A 19646-nucleotide genomic window follows, 5' to 3' on the forward strand; every position below is an offset into this window, starting at 1 on the left:
TTCGCTTAAGCTGAAAAAGGTTCCGCTTAAGCGAGGAGATTTCTTCATGTTCAGGTAAGGCCTTTCAGCTTAAGCGAGACCATTTCTCGCTTAAGCCAAATTGTCTTCCAGAACCACTGCTACTGCCCTGTAATTTGGCTTAAGCGAGGTTACATTTGGCTTAAGCGAAGATCAACATTTGTAGCCCTTTTCATTTGAAATTGTTTGGATCTCTTGACTTTTCTCCTACAATAAAACAAAAGAGCTTAAATGATAAAACTAACATATCTATGTATTTTCTATATAAAAACTATCTACTTACTAAATTAACCTATTGAGGGATAATTTGGAAGATAATGTACACATCTAGAACAGAAAAGTACCCAAATTAGTAGAGAAAATCAGGTATTTTTGGTACTTATCAATAGTCTAGCCAAGACGCAACAGGTCTAGGACTGGTGGTGCGTGCCAAGGATGCAATGTTGTTATTTGTGGCTTCTAAGTTGGAAACGCCACGCATGGGCCCTTTGGTAGCGGAAGCATCAGCTATGCGATGGAGTTTGGCTTAAGCACAAAGTCTGGAGATGGATCACATTATTATGGAGACAAATTCTGCAATAGTATTAAGGGCACACGTTCAAGATCTTGATCGTTCATGATTAGATCTAATGACTCATAATGACTTCTTTTACTCTCACATAAAACTTGTATTCTCATATGATACATCATCTATGTGTGCGTTAGTTTGCCTGCTTTAATGTAATGACCCTTAGTGTTAATGGCAATTTGCACCAATCTTTTTTGTCCTATTTCAGTGTTTGATTTTCATATTTAGAATTTTAGTCAATTAACTCTCTTTTTTAAGACCTTATTGTTAGTTTTTTTATTTCTTTTCGTTGTCATTTATTAGGAGGTCAGGTAATCAGGCCGTACACTTCGTATCAAAGTTGGTTTATGATTATCGGGATGTTATCTGGGTGGAGGATGCTCCCCCAGGCTTATTTGCTTACCTTCAAGCAGATGTATTGGGCATGACCCTGGTATTTTTGCTTAATATAATTTCGTTTCATTAAAAAAAAACTCTTTTTTTTTGTCAAACAGAACATATTGAGAGTTAAACTAAAGCCAAACAGCACTTTCAAAACTGTTCATTGGCTCTAACACTTGAGTTAATTTGAGTTGAGGGGCCACTTCATAGTTTTTTGACGGACAAAGCCCAGTTCCTTTGTAATCGTACTTTTCTTTTTAGTTGATTTCATACACATTTCTAAGTCCAAATGGAATAGGTTGGGCTTAGTCCATTCACATTTTCTAGCAAAAAATGTAGATACTTTTTTGTTGAAAAACAACTAATTTGCAAATGTTGATACTTTTGGCACTATATTTTCATTTGTAATGTCAAGTGACTTTATTTATATCATTTTTTAAATATTTTTGTACCTATTTTATTTCTCTACAATTTAATGGTCAATATCAAAAGTAAATTTGAATTTTGATGCATAATACCAAATAAACGTAATGACCGTATTTCACATAACTTGGTTTCAAAAAAAATCACATAATTTATTTTTTAAATAATTAAAAGTTTCATTTGTATATTTTTGTTCATAATTTTTATTTATAAGCGGCTAAAGTTTTTTTTACGTTCAATTTAAACTTTCATTGAAATAAAATATGGAACAAATCCGTACGGATACCAGCATTGAAATAAATCATGAGATTATCAACTCAAACCTCATCTGGATGAATAAGAGAGTTCTTAACTAGACTATGAGCTACGTTATTAGTCTCTATAAATATGAGAGAAAGAGAAAGAACTAAAAAACCTAACAAGTCTCTGAATTTCTACACCACCGAAGCTAGATAAGAATTGTGAGCTTCTACCGCATTGATAGCTCTCGTAACCCTTGTAGAATTAGACTCCACGAAAATGGTCAGGAAACCATGTTCTAGAGCTAGCTCCATGTCAGATTTTACGGTCATAACTTCTTCATGATCCACACCAAGATCAACACAACATTTGGAAGAGGCAGCAAACAAAACAATGGCTTCAAGATCACAAAGCACAACCCCATTCGTCCACCCAGTCGGAGCTTGCGCAACATCAACATTAGGCTTCACCTTGCCATGCCCTGAAGGAGCCCATCTACGATCTAAAAACAGCGTGCACAAAGGCAACACCCTAACAAAGAATAATCTGAGCTTCATGGTAATCTTTCAACTATTATAACGTAGCTGAAACAGATGTCCTCACATCCATCAATTTTCCATCAAAACATATATGATTTCTATCACGTCATAAGCCATAGCAAAGAGCATATATCCCATTACATTTTTTTATAAGCCAAGGCATTGCATTCAAAACAACACAAGGGGTGCTAACCCAAATACAATGAAAGAGAAAAAAGGACTAGAACCAGGAACAAGAATTACTTGAGAGCAAGAACATAGTAAAGAAGTGATGAACACATCCCATTATATGATCTCCTTTATAGCATTAAGGACAATCTCCTTCAACCACAGAATGAAACGCTGTCGACGAGAGTTATCCCAAGAGATGCCCAACGTTGATCCAGATCAGAAAATTCTACTCCAAGCACAACTCTTCATCGTATGATCCAAGCTCTCCTCCACTCATCACACATAGGGCACCAAGAGGTCAAGTTACCCCTCTATTCCAAAGTCTCAATTTGGTTGGTACAACATTGCGGATGACACTCCATATGAGGGAAGAATTTCGAGGCTCTAAAGAAGCGGCTAAATACTTAATGTGGTAATCAAGTGATAAGTGCATTATCCAAAAGCTTTTTTTTTATCCCATAATATCCACCCATCTGATGCAAGCTAGCTCGGTTAACACACGCCTTGAAAGCGTTATGCTGGAGATAAAGAAAATTTCCCCATGTTCTAGTCCCGCAACGTTTAGACATGCAAATTACGCGTCGAACAAGTTGACTCAGCATTCTCAATCTCATAAGGATGAATCTTGGTTGAATTCGGTGTTCCACCATATATCCAATCCTGTGTTCTTTTTGACATTCAGTCGAACATTTTTAATGAAAACTACATCTTCCCGTAAAACAAAAATATCCCGAAATGCGGGTGACTATCAATTATTTTGATTCAACAAGTTTATTAAAAATGATGAAGAAACCTTGATTGGGTCCAAAAACAGAAGAAGGCCAACAAGCCCAATGGGTTTGGGTTACTTTGATATGATTTCATTTCATCCAAAAGTCACACCTATCCCTCCATCTCCCCTTAGCCAAAATCCTCTCTCTTTATAAACTCCCACAACAAGCCACCAACACCAAAACCCCTCACTCTCTCACTCACACCCTCTCACTGCATTCCACCGCCGCACCCCGCGGCACCCTCCGCCGTACACCGCTTCAATCACTTTCAAATTTCCTTCCCGGAGGCGCTAGGTTGCTAATGGCGGCCACCGCAGCAAACGACGGCCCCGTCCTGAACCTTATCAACAAGCGCCTCCGCGCCCTCCGCAAGAAGCAGAACCGCATCACCGCCATGGAAGAGTCACTCGCTCAGGGAAAGCCCTTGAACAAGGAGCAAGAGGAAGTCCTCCGTTCCAAACCCTCCGTCCTCGCCCTCATCGACGAGCTCGAGAAGCTTCGCCAGCCTCTCTCCTCTGCCCTAGCCGAAGAACTCGACCTGGCTCTCCAAAATCGCGGTGGAACCCTACCTGAGACGACGCAGCAGCGCCCGAACTCGACCGGAAGCGACGTCGTCGAGGACATTCTCAACTTGCTCTACTTAGGCTCGCTCTTTGAGGTGAAGTCGCAGAACGACTTCACATCGACGATGCTTACCAGGACGCTCGAGCGTGGTTGCTGCTTGACTTATGACTATGTCACCGACGACGCCACCGATCTGCTCGGGGAGAAGGACCTGGACTCGATTTCCGACCTGCGGGGTTTGTTGATCTCGCGCCCCGCCGATTCGAGCTTCTCCCACAAGAACGCGCTGCAACGGTGCATTGAGCACGCGAAGCTCTGGCTGTCTAAGGCTGAACAGCCCATTGAGCCCAATGCTGGTGTTACATGTATGGTTTTTGCTTGTGGCTTGCATGTTTTGTTGTGGAATTAGACTGATGTTGAGCAATTTTTGTTTTGTAGATGCTGGTTTGAGGGACAAGTTGAATAAGATTATGTCGTCGGAGTACTTCACCACCACACCTGAGATGAAAGCTCCGGGTGAAGTTGCTGCTGCCGCTGCTGGAAGTTATGGATCTTTCCAGGTGCCGGTGCATGACTCTCCGGTTCACGTGGAAGTCGAGGGTTCTGATTCTCAGCCTCAGGAGAAGGTATAATACAATGCCTGCTGGAATTGTTGTTTTTTGAAATTTTGTCACTTGCATATGAGTTAAGTTTATGATTGAATGCCTTGTTAGATTACATGAAATGAATCAGTGTGGAATAGAATAAGGATACCCTTCTATTGTTTGGATATTTTTATGATGGATTGAAGAAGGAGGCTGGTTCCATGTCATTGCAGGCTAATCAATTAGGGATACTAGATCGAATGTAGTACTTTCCATTAAGTCTGCCATTTCATCATGTTTTAAACTTGATGAAATATTGAACATAGTATCATTCCGTTCGATTTATTTTCATCAATCCAAACATAGTTGTTCTGTAGTATATTTTTTGGACTGTTTCATGACTCATGATAGAGGCACACTATCTATCAACATTACCCTTGTTGTATAAATTGTAGTTTGAGAGCGATAGAACTTTTATTAAAATGTGACTCTTGTTTGTGAATTTTGATAGTACAAGTATGAGGGGAGGGATGGGAGAAGAATGTTTGCTGTTTCTTTCTATAATTCTTCTGCTACATACACTAGGTTAGGGTTAAATCACTCAGAATCTCATTGTGGATCTGAGTTTTGAAGAAAACCAGTATGTTTCTTCTAAAATGTTTCTGCACTATGAACATGATAGACCTGCAGAATTTGAGAAAGGTCATTTGCGTGACCCAGGTCCAAAGAGGGCAGTGAAGCTATATTCTAGGAAATGGAAGAAATCTGCCAGTATATCAGTTAGTTAGAAAAGGATAATATTTTATTAGTGGTGAGTTGAGTATATAGGAGAAGGTGGGAAGAGAGAGAGAGGAAGGAGTCAGGTGGAAGTATCTTAGTTAGAGTAGAGGTTTTTCTCAAGGAGAGGGAACATTTGTAATTGTAGATATGGCTTTGGGGAGGTAAAATCACTGACTGCAACCCACTCTGTTGATAGTAGAATTTTCTTTTCTTTTTGTGTTCTATCAATTGGTCTGAACTCCGACATGCTGGATCACTTCCATGCCACCCCAAGATGTCTGACAGAGTAGATAGGATTGATGCACGCTTGGCTAACATGGAAGCAATGTCTCTCGGATGAGTATGGAATGGAAGGGAGCACCATCAAGAGGATAATATAACTCGGGATAGATAGAAACAGGCCCTTTTTGTGAAGTATGGCGCTCAAAGGTGTGTTATCTCTTAGAAGAACTCACTGATTTGGAGCAGTAAGGTACGATGGATGAGTATATTGAGCTGTTTGAGGTTCTATCATCTCATATTCCTAGACTGCTTGAGGAGCAATATATCAGTTATTTACTTGTAGGTTTGCATTGTGATATCCGTAGATGGGTTAGGACCTTTAACCCAACTCCTTGATGGCTGATGATGAAGCTAGTACATTGAAGCTGAGTCTGCGAGACTCCTTTGGCGAATACATCATTACCCACGTGTAGTCGTACCTAGTAACAGACCTTGTAAATGAAGACAAGTAAAGCGATCCCGATCCTTAGGGATATGGATGACCGAACTTGCTATCCCATGCCCTGACCCCTTCTAATTCAAATCGGGTTTTGGCTTAATTCTGACCCAATAATATTTCTTCACAGCAACGTGGTAGTGATCCTGACATTTCAACTGCATGCTGTTAGAATGGAGACCCAAAGAATAGAGAACAATCCACAGGCTTGAAACACCCAATTGATGAGGGTTCACGGGGTGGAAGAAAACTTGTGGTTTTTATGTGGCTTGAAATGTCACCCTTAACCCAACACCTTGAGAAAAGACGTTGATGATGATAATTTTGAGAGGGGGAGTGGCGGAATGAGGAAGGCGAAATTATTGTTGTTCAAGGTGAGGGAGGCACATTGGATGAGTACCTGGAGTGTATGTTTGGGCTCTCGCTAGTTTGGTGTATACAGATACAAAGACAATGACATTTGAAGGTAGAGTCAGTACTTTTTTAGTAATGGTTCCTATGGGCAGTTAAGCTAGCGACAATTTTATTGCTCCACAACCAAACACGTCGGGGTTAGCAGTGAGCCGAGTTTATAGGGTATGATGGGAAAGAGAGGAAGGAATCAAGTGAAAGTATTATAGTAATAGTAGAGGTTTTTCTCTGGGAGAGGGAACATCTGTAATAAGAGCTGAGGCTCTGGGGAGGTACAATCAGTATATTAGTTAGTGTTACCCATTCTATTAGTAGAGGAGTCTATGTTTTCTTCTTGAGTTCTATCAGAAGTTCAGAACCGGACTTAAAGTTGTCATTAGCGTCGAACAGATAATAAAGCAGAGCTGGCCCTGTTAAACTTCCTTTGTTCTGAGCTTTTCTTATTGATAATTTCAACTACATATAATGATCGGTGGGGATTTTCCTGTCTGTCTTTGCCTGTACCATATCAATTTTCCTCTCTAACCCATGTCATAACATAGAATGACACCTATCAAAAGTTTTAATCATTGTTAACCGAAAGTCTGGTGCTGTTAACTACCTAAAGATACTTGTTTAAAATATGTTATCAACTTGTAGGCCATGCTATTATTTGGGGACCAATTCCAAAGTTATATTTGTTGACATTAGAATTCCAAGGAAGTGAATAATGACATTTCACCTTGGATATAGGTTAATTTCTGTTTAGATCTTAGTTCTACATTTATTCCTGCTTGTTAATCTAAAATGTTTTTTGTTACTTATTTGAGGATTTTTCTTGAAGCCTTCTGGAAAATAATTTCTTTAAAGAAAAACTGCTTTGTGTTTGATTATTGTTGATTCCAAAGAGTTGTACAACAATCCTCACACCTTAAAGAAAATTGCTTATAGGCTTTTCAATCCCATGATCTTTTGTCCAGACTCCATTCTAGATTTCTAGTGCATAACCAAGTATGATAAATGAAATTGCTATTGCAGTTTGGGGCAGTCATTGTATTGTAGCTGTTGCTGCATGTAATAGTGTCAGAGAGTTACAAATATATTTTACAACTTTACGGGCAATATTTCATAAAGTTCATGTGAATACAAATACTAAATATAATTCCATCATTTAGCACAAACTATGCTTCACTTTCTAATAAAAGTCCTATTGAAAATTATCATTCAGGGAGGACAGAAGTGAGGTGATGAAAATAAATGACAGTTTTTTTACATAAACTGATTGTGTACACTTATTGTCTTTGCTAGTTGCTGCTGTCCGTGTTCCCTCATTCGGCAATGTTTATTGTTACATACCTTGAGTTTCATCACTTATTATAAACAGTAAATTAACTTCCATTTTTTTACATGTTTTTTCGATGTTTCAATTCTGGTTAGCTTGTTTAGTATTATAGTTGCATTTCTCTGGTTCTTTCCTCCTGTTTCATTTTTGTTCTGTGCAAATATGGCTATTTGAAGATATTCTTTTCCCAATATCCCAGAAGTTTAAGAATAGTTAAACATTCTTTCATATGATCTCTGGTCTTTTATTTGTTCTTGCATATGATTTCTATTAGATAAGTGTCTACTCTTCAAGTTTTCACTGTTTGATTGGTTTTGGTAAAGAACATCTAAGTTTGATAGCTGAAGTTTATATCTTCTTTGGTTTCAGCCAATGTAAAATCTGATGCTTTGCACTTTTAGCTTTACAAGTTTTATGTGTTTTGTAGGATCAGGGAACCATTAATTTCCAAGGACATGGATCTACAGATGATCAGTCTGATCCTGAACGGGAGCTTCAGAAGGTATTTATAATTTTGGCTGTGTACCTTTGCTGACATTGAACTTGATCTGATGCCAGAGCTTTTTCCCTTGCAGGAAGATGTAGAAGCAGAAAATGCAGTTGAGGTGGAGTATGTTGAACATGAACAGACCAATCCCCAGGTGGCTGGAGAGCTCAATCAACCAGATGTAGATGCAAAGGATCAACATTACCCGAGGAGGGGTTATCAGAACCAACGCGGTGGTCGTGGTGGAGGTGGTCGAAGGGGTTACTCAAATGGACGGGGTCGTGGTGGAAGCAGAGGAGGCTACTACCAAAATGGCCGCAATCAATACGCTGACCAGCCCGGGAATTACTATCCTAGGAACAATTATAACAATAGAGGAAGAGGTGGCAGAGGCTCATATGGCAACAATGGTTCAGGTGGTTTTGTTAATAATGTTGCAGGTGATGTGGGGGTGCAATCGTAACTATGTGGTGTTCATAGTGTTTGTTACTGTCTCTGGTTGGTGTTGAACTTTTTATTCGCCTAGCATGAAACATGTTTTGAATGATTTTGTTTGACACTTCCAACATCCCGTTCCACCATTTTGTAGTCCAGTAGCTAGTATGGACCTTTATCTGAAATCTTACAGGAAGAAACTTATTTGCTGACTTATGATGATCTGCAATGTTGCTCTTAGATTTTCTGCGTAAGCCTGCAAATGGTTTGCATCAGTGTCCTTGTCCTTTCATTGGCAGGTAGAATACCATAATGCGCAAAGGGAAATTTTAGAGGGTGGTCTTAGGGTTTCTTAAGCACGAATTGCATAAGCAGTGCCTTGGTAGAAAATTTAAGACTGCATTCAGTGTAGGGATTGTTGATCATCTTACTCCACCCTTAGTGTTCTGCTGCTGAGTTCCATGAAGAGTGCAACCTTTGCACAAATTCAGTTAAGAATTTACTGTGAAAGCAGTAAAACTTAAGGAACAAAGGTGGTTTTTGGAATGGATGTATGACACCCTTTTAGAATACATCTAAGAAAGGCAACCAAGATAGCGTCAAGAGGAGAGGAGAGGACTACAAGGAAGCTTTTTTCAATCATAAAATAAGATGGATTCAATTCCCACTAATATTTTATATAAACAAAAGCGTTCACGTCACGTAATTGGTAAATCCTCAATAGAAGGCACTTAATTTAATCCCATACAACAAAGTCAATGAAATATGAAACTCATAGATACGGGAAACTTATGACACCCACACATATATAGGGAAATAATTCACTTAGCCAACTTTATCACATTAGTAATTTTACACCTTAATAACTGTAATCAAATATGTACTTTTTTTTCAATCAGTAACTTAATAATTATAGATCGAATATGTATTTTTGTCAATCCAACCGTTGAAATATAATTTCACCATCTGTATCACTTGTGGTAAATCTTGTAAATTTTGAAAAACTATAGGTTTATAATGAATTAATGTTTATTTCCACATATTTTAAAATATCAATTTGACGTTAACAAGATTTTGAAGTGCTGAGTTTAATATGAATTGACCGATGAAATTTTTAACACATACACTGACATCATACATACATCAATGAGAACGTATTACTGCTATTGTTCTTTAGAATCTCAAGTTGATGCAGACAGGAATGAGATTCCATATGATATATTTGGAGAACTCCACCAACAAATTTAGGAATCAAATTTTCACGCAGAATGTCAATCGAACTTTCTTCATTTCTAGCTTCATTCTCTTAACCTACCTGCTTTTTTTGAATCATCTTTTTTGTTTTGCTTTGGGATATAAATTTTCTCCTATTCACATTTCGCAAACCTTGCAGCCGAAGATTTGATGAAAAGAGCTATGACACTCCTTTAAGAAAGCAAAAATGCATCACGAGACTAAATTTCGTTGGTAAAAAGTATATTAAAAGACACACTATATTGGCAAATGATGAGATGCATATTATGGTACTAATGCTTAGACAAATGTGCATTGAGCCGAAAATTTTGAGTTCCTTTAGACCTTTTTGGCACACGGATCTTTAGTTTCTGAAGACTTTTTCTAGAGAATAATTTCTCACAAATTGGATGGAAGTAATTGGAGGGACAAAAGAAAACACACTAATCCTCACCAGATTACAAAGCAATTATGCTCCCAAAAATCGGCTGCAGGGGTGCTTATTAGCTACAAGTCACTTTTTTGTCTTAGCACAAATATATTTACCGTGGGCAATCTTATTCGAGCAAGCAATATTCGCATTTTGGTGGTTCTTGGTGAAGTTTGCTCTTTTAGTAAAGATTTTTTTTCTTTTTTCCATTCATAAGACTCAAACTGAAGTCATCGCTTAAGATTAATGAGATAGCCACTTGAACCAAAATCGTTAGTAATAGCTCTGATCACTTTAAAGTAAAAGAATCATATACTTTTTTTTAACTAGCGGGTTTAATTTAGAATATGATAATAATATTTCACGCTCTTAATATCCTTTATCACTCTATATAAAGCCCAAACTCTTTAACTAAAATCCATAACTCACTCATCACAACAATTCTCACATAGCCTCTCTGATCAATTTTGGTTCTTCATTCCTCAAAAGGAACCAATTACATTATGGGAGCCAACCTTTCCAATTTAGAGTCTGTTGATAGATCTTCAAAGTCATCACCACGGATCCTCACCTTCCATTCCACTGCTAAATGGAAGGCTCACTTTGATGCCTCCAAAGAAACAAACAAGCTGGTAAGTTTGATATAATTTAGCTGGAAACTTCCCAATTATATATAAATATTCAATCGCTGAAATTTTAATTTGGATTTTTATGAGATGATGGAATTGTCTTTATAACTTTACTATAGATGGTTATTGACTTCACGGCTAACTGGTGTGGGCCTTGCAAATACATGGATCCAATTATCAAAGAGTTTGCTGCAAAGTACACAAATGTTGAGTTCATTAAGATTGATGTGGATGTGTTAATGGTATGGTGCATGTGATTCCTATGATTTCACCTTGATCTTTAACCCTTTTTTTTTTGACAAAACGTGTAAACATTTTGTTTAACACATACATCTTGATACAAATGGAAACAGGATGTGGCTCAGGCATTCCAGGTGCAAGCGATGCCAACATTTATATTAATCAAGAAAGGCAAAGTAGTTGAAAAGATGGTGGGAGCTAAAAAGGAGGAGTTGCAGAAGTTGATTGAGAAACGCAGGAATTAGAGTGTGCACGTACTGATCATTTAGAACTATAATAAAGTCAGGATGGCTTTGTAATATACCAATCAATGTAGAGAAAATAAGACGTCCAACTATATACTAAGTTGGTCTCTACCAGCCATGACCATGATAATGTAATATATATGCAGGAAATAATTCCCTCTAAAGTTAGAAATTAATTAAAGGTCTTGAGGCACGGTAAATGCACACGTACACTACTATTTATACATTGTTTCCTTCTTAAAAAAAACAGATCATGCATTTCATGTAACATAATTACAAAAAACAAAAAACATTTTGGGCAGGTCATAAAAGGTAATAATAATAATAATAATAATAATAATAATAATAATAATAATAATAATAGTAATAATAATAATAATAATAATAATAATAATAATAATAACCAAAGGGATCAGCAAGCGCCGGTAGAGGCGGAGGACGTGGTGGAGGCAGAGGTGGCCGTGGAGGTGGTGGATTTCGTGGAAGGGGTGGCCCAAGGGGTGGGAGAGGTGGTCCTCCTAGAGGTGGTGGACGGGGTGGTGGTTTCAGGGGAAGAGGGAGATTTTAGGGTAATTTTATGTAATGTTTTTCATAGTGCTTCACTCGTTTTGCTTTTGAGATCAAGCATTTGGATATTTGATGCTGAATGGACTTATTTTTTCTTAAGAATTGATTGGTTCCATTGCATGGTGCTTGATTGTATTGTTATCACTATGGCAATGTAGATTGAGCTATTTTGGTTTCAAATAATAATAATAATAATAATAATATATATATAGTAAAAAATAACAATTATTTATTACAAATAAATGTAAACCATGTAATTAAAAAAATACAATATATATTAGGGGCTAGCCCTTAAAACTACTCTATTCATATTACTCTACACCCTCTGAGTTATCCTTATCTTCCTGATAATCCTGCTGGTAACGTGATTGAGCAGGGGGAGGAGTAGCAGAAATAACATCACCAACTAAAATACCAACAACACTGGGTGACTAGGAGAAGCACTAGCCTGCTGCATCTGCAGTATGCATGCTCAATTAATTAATATGCTCAATTAAAAGTAACTAACTATCATATGACCTGCCCAAAAAAAATTAACATGCTCAATGTTCAAATTATAACCATGTATACATGCTCTCTAATCACATATACACTCACAATTAAAAATAACTAACTATCATATAATCCTAATCATTCAATTAAATGCTCAATCTTCATATATAATTTTGTATACAATTCCAATACTGCTTTCATGCTATCAATTAAAAGTAGTTACAAAAAAAATTAACAATTTTATCCTTCAATTACATGCTCAATATTTCTAATTTCATATAATTCTATTATGCTCTAAAATAAAATGTGTTTAGAGAGCCATAAAGCAAGTTTTTTTTTTCTTTCTCAAAGGCGGAACCTGACCATCAACTTCAAACATCCACATGTTCAAATGTTCAGTATTTTACTCTTTCATATACAAGACTCTCTCATATAGTAACACTAGAATAGAGCCCGTTTGCCCGGTGATGCACGGGTAATTTTTTACCGAATCAATTGTTAATTATAATCATTGAATATTGATATATATGGAATAATACAATGATATATTTACTAAAATACAATTTAAATTAGTAAAACACTTATATGTTGTTATTATCTTCTTTATGTCTCAATGTTTCATCTTATTTATAGACATTAATTGGATAACTCTGCAATATTAAGTTTGGTTTGCCCTTTATGGTTAGTATGAAGCATCAAATAAGCACATAGCTTGTGACTGTGGATTTGACTCAATAACCTTTCTTTTTTCACTCCTGCCCATGAATCCTTCATGTTTCAATTGCGTAAGAATAAAAAGAACAATACCCAAATTGATTGGAATAGAAATATAGTACCATTAAAAAAAACTACAGCAAATACCAGAAAATGGTGATTCAAATCAGGAACCGGAAATGAGTTTAGCCATTGTGAGCGATAAGATCAGACTATCATACGATAAGATCAATCTAGAGAAAATGCCTTTCAACACATTTTTATATGATAAGATCATGCTCGCTTTTGATTCCAAAGCTCCAATAGTAACACAAATATTTATCTATTATAAAGTATAAACAGAAAGAGGTCACCCTATTCCAAAAGGCTTTGCATCCTTGTCCAAGCTTCGTATCAATATCAATTGATAACGGAACACAGTAGCATAGTAAGGATAGTAAGGTCAGTATATTCAAGGAAGTTATCAAACAACAAATCAGTAGGTGACATATCTGCCTGCAATCTCACTTGGCCGAATTATCTTCACGATTTGTCCACGCTTAAGCCCATAATACTTTGCAACAGGATCACTCACCTGCATTCTAGGTAGCTGACACACATCCCATAAAGTACCATGTCAGTATTTACATAAATTAGTACAACTTCACTAAATTTGAAATAAACATATAAGATACAAATCATTCAGCTATGTTTGGATCAGTGCAAACGAACGCCAACACTTATTTCGAGACAAAAGTGAACACAGAACTTTTCCTTTGGATTAGGATGAAAGAATGTTGACATTGCACTCAACCCGCATCCAAACATATGCGAAATAAGAAAAACATATACGACCAACTGCCAGGGTACATTTCACTCCAATAAGCTAGTTTAAAATTGATATGATGCAGTCCAATTTACAAACAGCTTAGGGTAACATAAAATTCAAAATTTAACATGCTAACCTGAGTTTCTTTCACAATATATCTCTCAAAGGTTATTCTAAAAAACTGTAAATACATGTCTAACAGGAGTTATTGCGAGTGTAATGTAACCAACTAAATACAAATGGAAACCGGGTAGGCGGGAATCTTAACCATTGAAGATCAAACGAAAATAATCTTAATAGCACAATTTCTCACATGTTTCTCTTGATGAAAGATTTACAACACAAAGATTAGAATAAAACATGTGGATAATTTGAAGTGGCTCCCTCAATCATGAACTGCACTTGCATCTAAGTCTAGAAAACTAAATCACACAAAGCAGAATTGTACTCATTATTGCATCATGCATTTCATTGACTGCAAACAGTTTAAAGTTCAAAATCATAAGTGCAAGCTCTATCTTTAGCAAGAGGCATTGAACCACTAAGAAACTTGTGAACACCAATACATCATATATTAATCTCTGCTGATTTTTACATCCTTGTTTCTTTCTTTCTTTGCAGAAATAAAGTATCCTAGACATTAAACCACTAAAGCATGATAATAAAATGTTAAATCTTATTTCTGAAAGGTGTCTTTCCCGACAAAAAAATAATCACAGATGGGTTTGAACTTTGAAGAGAGATATCAAATCATTTCATATCAGAGGGGCACAAAGGATAAGAGATACTTGTCCTACCCAATCAAGTTTAAAAGAATTAAACTTGAAAGAACATGAAAACATAAATAAGCTGCAAACATGACAGACTATCTTGATACCCTTCAACACTGTTTTGGCTGAACAGTTCTGCAAAGTCCTTCTATGTTCCAGCAAACAAACTCAATAAATCATGCATTGAAGTTAAGAAAAATTTAACCAAGAAACACCTAAAAATTAAACATTCCCCTTACAAATAAAGTTTACAACTTTTAAGGGGGACATTTAACATAACACATGTAAAAGAGGCAAGGAAGTTAAGAAAAATAAATGATGAAGAGTTATAATCCATATAGAGAACTGAGAATCCTTGAGCATCCTTCAAGCGATCAAACATAAAATCAGCACCAAGTCTAAATTCTGATCACTCTTCATTCCTTACTTATTGCTTCAATCTATACCAGCTCATTATGTCAATGACAATTGTAAAAGGAACTTTAGGCATATCATGTATCCTTCTTCAGTGAGGAGAATTTACTTCTTCATATTCCTTTTTTAAAATCAATAAAATTAAAAACAAGAAAAACTACTAAATACTACAACTTAAAAAAGAGGAAAATGCTAATTTACCAGTGGCAGACATTCCTTCAACAAATTTCAACAAATTCAAGATCATAATTGCCAACTATGGAGCTCCTTGCTCTGATCTTTCATGCTTCTCTTCCAGGGCATAAGCTTCGAATTTGCTGAAGCAGGACCAGACATTGGAGAAATCAGTGAAAATATACAAATGGTTGAACAAAGGTGCAAATGGGATATGGGAAAGCAGGATGAATGAAAATCCTCACATAGGGAGTATTTATAGAGAAATTGCATAAATTAACTGACATACCTACAACTGATAGAGCTGTAGGTTAATCTAAAATGTTTACTCCAAAAACCAAATTAAGTGAAAATATAAAGTGAACACAGATAAAGATGAATCAGAAGTACGAAAAAATCAAGGAAAATCAGCAACATTTAAAACGATTTAGACTGGAAACTGACCAAAGGATTGCTTATCCACGATTTACTCCTTGGGAATGCACTCAGATCTGGAATTTAGAAAGAAGGATGACCAAATTACAGTGAATGCAGGGAGCTGTCAAAATATGGCTGGTTCCACCATTTTCGGCGAGGGAAAGCGAGCGTCGGCGATGATGCAATTGAAGGAAGCAGAGACGCGATTTGACGGGAGCATATGAGAAATTGAGTTGTAAACGTCATGGATGACTGATGAGCAAGCAAAAGATGGAGCCGGCGAACGAAGATGGGTGAGAATACACTCATATGACGTAGAAGAAGATCGTAGGTTAAAATAATAAGGTTAATATTCCTTAGTGTAGGTCGTAGGGCTTCAGATCAATAAAAGAATGCAAAGGAAAAAAAACTGAAAATCAGTAAAAAGAAGAAGATCAGATGAACGGTGGAGATGAAAAACAAAATTTGAAAAAGTAACAAAAAGGAGGACAGATGGCGTAATGTGATTGGTTGTTTTGTAGGAATAGTGAAATCCAAACTCATGAATAAGAAGTAGTAGATATAGCCCCAAAGCATTAAATATAAGTAGGTGAAATACCTGGACAGTTTGTACCAATAGAACAATCAACATCTACACGAAGACCAAGCTGCTTAAGACCAGCCACCAAATCCTCAGTTGGCCTCTCTCATTCGGGGAGCCCTACCAAGTATGTAGCTGAAATATAGAAAACATGACATACCTATTTAGACTCGAACCAACAATATAAGGCATTCTATGACTTACTTGGTAGAAGGATGCAATCAGCAGGAGAACCTACCAGTTTGAACTTTGAACAATTAAGAAATGATGATTTTTGAAAACGCCTGAACATTTACAAAAGGAATTAGGGAGAAACAAATACTCGAACTACGGATAATTAGTAAAATCAGTGAAGGAAGGACCACTTAACAACATGCAATATAAAATAAAAAAGGAAGCTATGCTTGAAAATGAAATCGGATTCAATAATAAAAGACATTTTATAATACAGATTGTGAGTAATAAAGGCAATACACAGACACAAACACAGAAACCTGAATCAGAATCACAAATCATTTGTTATAGCATGAGGAAAGTTTTAAATCATGGATTACAAACTTACCTCTTTCATAAATTTCTTATCATCGTTACATTACATCAGTCATTCTTGAGTTGGATCTTCTGCTCCTTAAGCCTAACAACCCTCTAAAAAGTATGTACTTAGGCTTACACAGTTGCTAAAAAGCTTATCTTGCAACCTACACATGTTCTCTTCATCATTAGGCATTCTATAAAGCCACATCTTTTAGCTTTCAGTTTTAAAATCATAACTTTTAAGGATTTGATCTGAACCTCAATAGCAAATTGCCAAATAAAATTTAAAGTGTAACTTATTGACACTAAATTAACAAATGAACCATCAATGGTATAGAAATCTTAAATCCAGGGAAATATATTAAGAACATCAGAAAATAAATATGGTAACTTTCCATAGATGGTCTCTTTGAACCTTAGTTTCATCAATATCAACAATCATTGGTAGGTGACAACAAACAATTCACTAAATTCAATCAGTTAAAGATACTATTGGACTATTAGATATATGCATCAACCAACCTCTTCTCCTTTATAAATGGATCTAAAGACAACTATTGTTGCTTGACCATCTCTATCCTGCACACAAAGGATTTTTACATATTAATCTTAATTCACTTTTACATATATGAGAGATATATAAGGGAAAAAAACCATATATATGGGAGATAAGTAAGAAGAAAAACCATAATAAGTGAACGGGGAAACGAAAAACACAAAAGAAAACATAAGAAACAGTGAGTTAGAACAATAACAAAATACATACCAGTGAAGAATAGCAAATTCTCTACCTTCTGCTCCCTCTTGCTCAAGACCAAGCTACCACCTTCTCTACAAAGCAATGGATATCCTCATTTTGTCCCATCCTGCAAAAAAACAACTTATAAGCATCAGACCCTTTCTAACGATGAGAAGAAGGTAAGGGGGTCAGGCCAAATTGAGTAGTTGTGGTAGGAGCATTCTAAGAAATACATGCAGTGTAGTGGAATGAGTGAGATAATCAAACAATTGTGAGAGTATTTATACCAAATTTCAACTGAAGATGGACATGACACAAGTTGTAAAAATCCAAGAGTTGGGGATAAGATAGACAACTCAGCATGCTTCCATACCAAATCCCCCAAAAATCAGTGAGATGAAATCTAGGGCAAATCTTTCAGGAAACTGCATGTAGTCAACAATATCAGATGAAAAAATCATAAAAAGTACAAAATTAGGAGGAAACGTATGAGAAGTGCTAAACCAAGTACCAAATCTCCCCCAAAAATGCACATCTTATCAACAATATTAGATAAAAATTCATAAAAAGAACAGAATTAGGAGGAAACGTATGAAAAGTGCAATGCACCAGTTCAGAAAAGAACTGTTATGATAGCTTACCCACGTAAGGGTTGACAGGGTAACGTGATGGGCATCACCGGAGAATAATGTTCTGCGCCGAGTGACGTCGGAAATCGCTGGAAATGGGAAATCTGTGGCATCGGTGACGTCGATATAGTCGATGAAGCAAGAAATCGTGAAAAAAGAAGGAAATGGCGGCGGCGGTGGCGCCATCTGGAAAGAGAGGGAGCGATAGCAGTGGTGCTTGAATTAGGTTGTGGTGAAGGTGGCGGTGCAATTCTAACGGTGAAGAGGTGGGCGGTGGTGGTGGGTTTGAGGGGAAGGAACCGGGTTGATACGGTGGTAGATGATTTGGTGGTTGGTGGTGATGGGAAGAGAGGAGGTGGTGGTGGCGCTGGAAGAGTGGAGGTGGCCGTGCGACAGCGCTGGAAGAGGTTGCTATTGGAGGTCTGTTGGAAAAGAGAGAGAAGGGGTAGTTTTGGGAGATCCGGTAAAAAAAATAAAACAAAAGGAAACAAAAGAAGGACACGTGGCAAAACGCTATTGGAGGTTTTGTAGAAATAGTAAAATGCAAACTTGAGAATAAGAAGTAGTAGATTTAAGCGACACACTTTTATTTTAATAATCACAAACTTTTTGTTTAAAAAAGAAAATAAAAATAATTGTGACTGTTTGAAATTATCACATTAAGGTTCATCTCGTTAGTCATTTCAAACTCTCGCAATCATGTTCGACATCCTTTAACAAATACAGTTTTTTAATAGTTAAAATTGACCACAAAATTTATCTATTGAATGGATATCCATAAATGTTTAGATAACATTTTCCTATTTTATTTGTATAGATAACATTTTTTTTTCCCAATGAATTTCTGTTTTGATACATGTCCAACCTATCATTAACATCTTCTCGAAGAAGCCATAAACGGGCCAACGAATATGACAATTGTGAAAGGAAAAGCAGAGTTTATTTTTCTTAATATTGATTCAAATAAAGTGAAAGCATTTCCATTAGTTAATTAATTTCAAGACATATTCTCCACACATGACTGATCTTTGACTTGCAAATCTGTCAGAACTTTCAGAAAACACTTGACTTCAGCTTTAATTTTCCTCAACTAGTTAAGTGTAACATGTACAATTTTCATTTTTCAATTTATCAAGAAGAGTCTCATTTATTTATTATTTTAAAATAAGTCCTAATGTCTATTTACCCTGTGACAATGGATAACAGAGATATGTTATTTCTGGGTTGATCTTCTTTTAAGTGTATAATAAACACAGTACTAAACACTGATTAGGGGCTTAAAAGAAAAAAACACCTAATAACCACACAGAAATACATTTGCTTTGCGGCGGTGGTCACTTTATGATGCAATCAGTCATTCAATCCTAGCAATTTATAAATTAGTATCGGATAACGTAACTTAGATTTGATTTTGGCAAATCAAATGTAAAATATATACTCAGAATATGTACCACCTAATTTTTAATCCTGTGGCTCAAAATTTCATGACTACATATATTATTAGTGGCTCAAACTGCTGGTTTTAGTGCAAAGAAGAATCAGAATATATTATTAGTGAAACTAATGGTTGTGCAATTAGGAGTTCTACATATATTAACATTATAAATATGTGGGAATC

The 19646-nt window shown here is 36.3% G+C and overlaps 2 protein-coding genes and 1 long non-coding RNA gene across 10 annotated transcripts; 2 read left to right on the top strand and 1 right to left on the bottom strand.

Moving 5' to 3' along the window:
* The first annotated feature begins 3236 nt into the window (after nt 1-3236).
* On the top strand, nt 3237-8653 carry LOC130739891 (uncharacterized). The gene is made up of 4 exons (XM_057592359.1): nt 3237-4042; nt 4116-4303; nt 7919-7993; nt 8067-8653. The coding sequence occupies exons 1-4, from the start codon at nt 3415-3417 to the stop codon at nt 8439-8441; spliced, it is 1266 nt and encodes a 421-aa protein (XP_057448342.1). The 5' UTR covers nt 3237-3414; the 3' UTR covers nt 8442-8653.
* Nucleotides 8654-10493: 1840 nt separating this feature from the next.
* LOC130735723 (thioredoxin H2-like) lies at nt 10494-11366 on the top strand. Its single transcript, XM_057587629.1, has 3 exons — nt 10494-10708; nt 10825-10947; nt 11059-11366. The coding sequence occupies exons 1-3, from the start codon at nt 10580-10582 to the stop codon at nt 11188-11190; spliced, it is 384 nt and encodes a 127-aa protein (XP_057443612.1). The 5' UTR covers nt 10494-10579; the 3' UTR covers nt 11191-11366.
* Nucleotides 11367-13197: 1831 nt separating this feature from the next.
* On the bottom strand, nt 13198-18489 carry LOC130739892 (uncharacterized). Of its 8 annotated transcripts, none has more exons than XR_009019976.1 (9): nt 18041-18489; nt 17687-17824; nt 17427-17526; nt 17183-17239; nt 16365-16410; nt 16145-16261; nt 15574-15798; nt 15157-15272; nt 13198-13552 (listed from the first exon to the last, which is right to left on the bottom strand). It is a non-coding gene; the product is annotated as an uncharacterized LOC130739892 (long non-coding RNA). The 8 variants fall into 8 exon arrangements; XR_009019974.1 differs by lacking the exon at nt 15574-15798 and adding an exon at nt 16689-16824 and having other exon boundaries at nt 18041-18484; XR_009019977.1 differs by lacking the exon at nt 15574-15798 and adding an exon at nt 16689-16824 and having other exon boundaries at nt 16145-16410; nt 17452-17526; nt 18041-18486.
* Nucleotides 18490-19646: the final 1157 nt, after the last annotated feature.

The sequence above is a fragment of the Lotus japonicus genome, chromosome 2, assembly GCF_012489685.1.
Source record: "Lotus japonicus ecotype B-129 chromosome 2, LjGifu_v1.2".
Classification (NCBI taxonomy): domain Eukaryota; kingdom Viridiplantae; phylum Streptophyta; class Magnoliopsida; order Fabales; family Fabaceae; genus Lotus; species Lotus japonicus.

Bases quoted from the DNA above. Each gene is read 5' to 3' on its own strand.
- LOC130739891 (XM_057592359.1), top strand. From the start codon at position 3,415: ATGGCGGCCACCGCAGCAAACGACGGCCCCGTCCTGAACCTTATCAAC. The intron at 4,043-4,115 runs GTATGGTTTTTG...TTTGTTTTGTAG, and splicing joins GCCCAATGCTGGTGTTACAT to ATGCTGGTTTGAGGGACAAG. The intron at 7,994-8,066 runs GTATTTATAATT...TTTCCCTTGCAG, and splicing joins CTGAACGGGAGCTTCAGAAG to GAAGATGTAGAAGCAGAAAA.
- LOC130735723 (XM_057587629.1), top strand. From the start codon at position 10,580: ATGGGAGCCAACCTTTCCAATTTAGAGTCTGTTGATAGATCTTCAAAG. The intron at 10,709-10,824 runs GTAAGTTTGATA...ACTTTACTATAG, and splicing joins CCAAAGAAACAAACAAGCTG to ATGGTTATTGACTTCACGGC. The intron at 10,948-11,058 runs GTATGGTGCATG...AAATGGAAACAG, and splicing joins TTGATGTGGATGTGTTAATG to GATGTGGCTCAGGCATTCCA.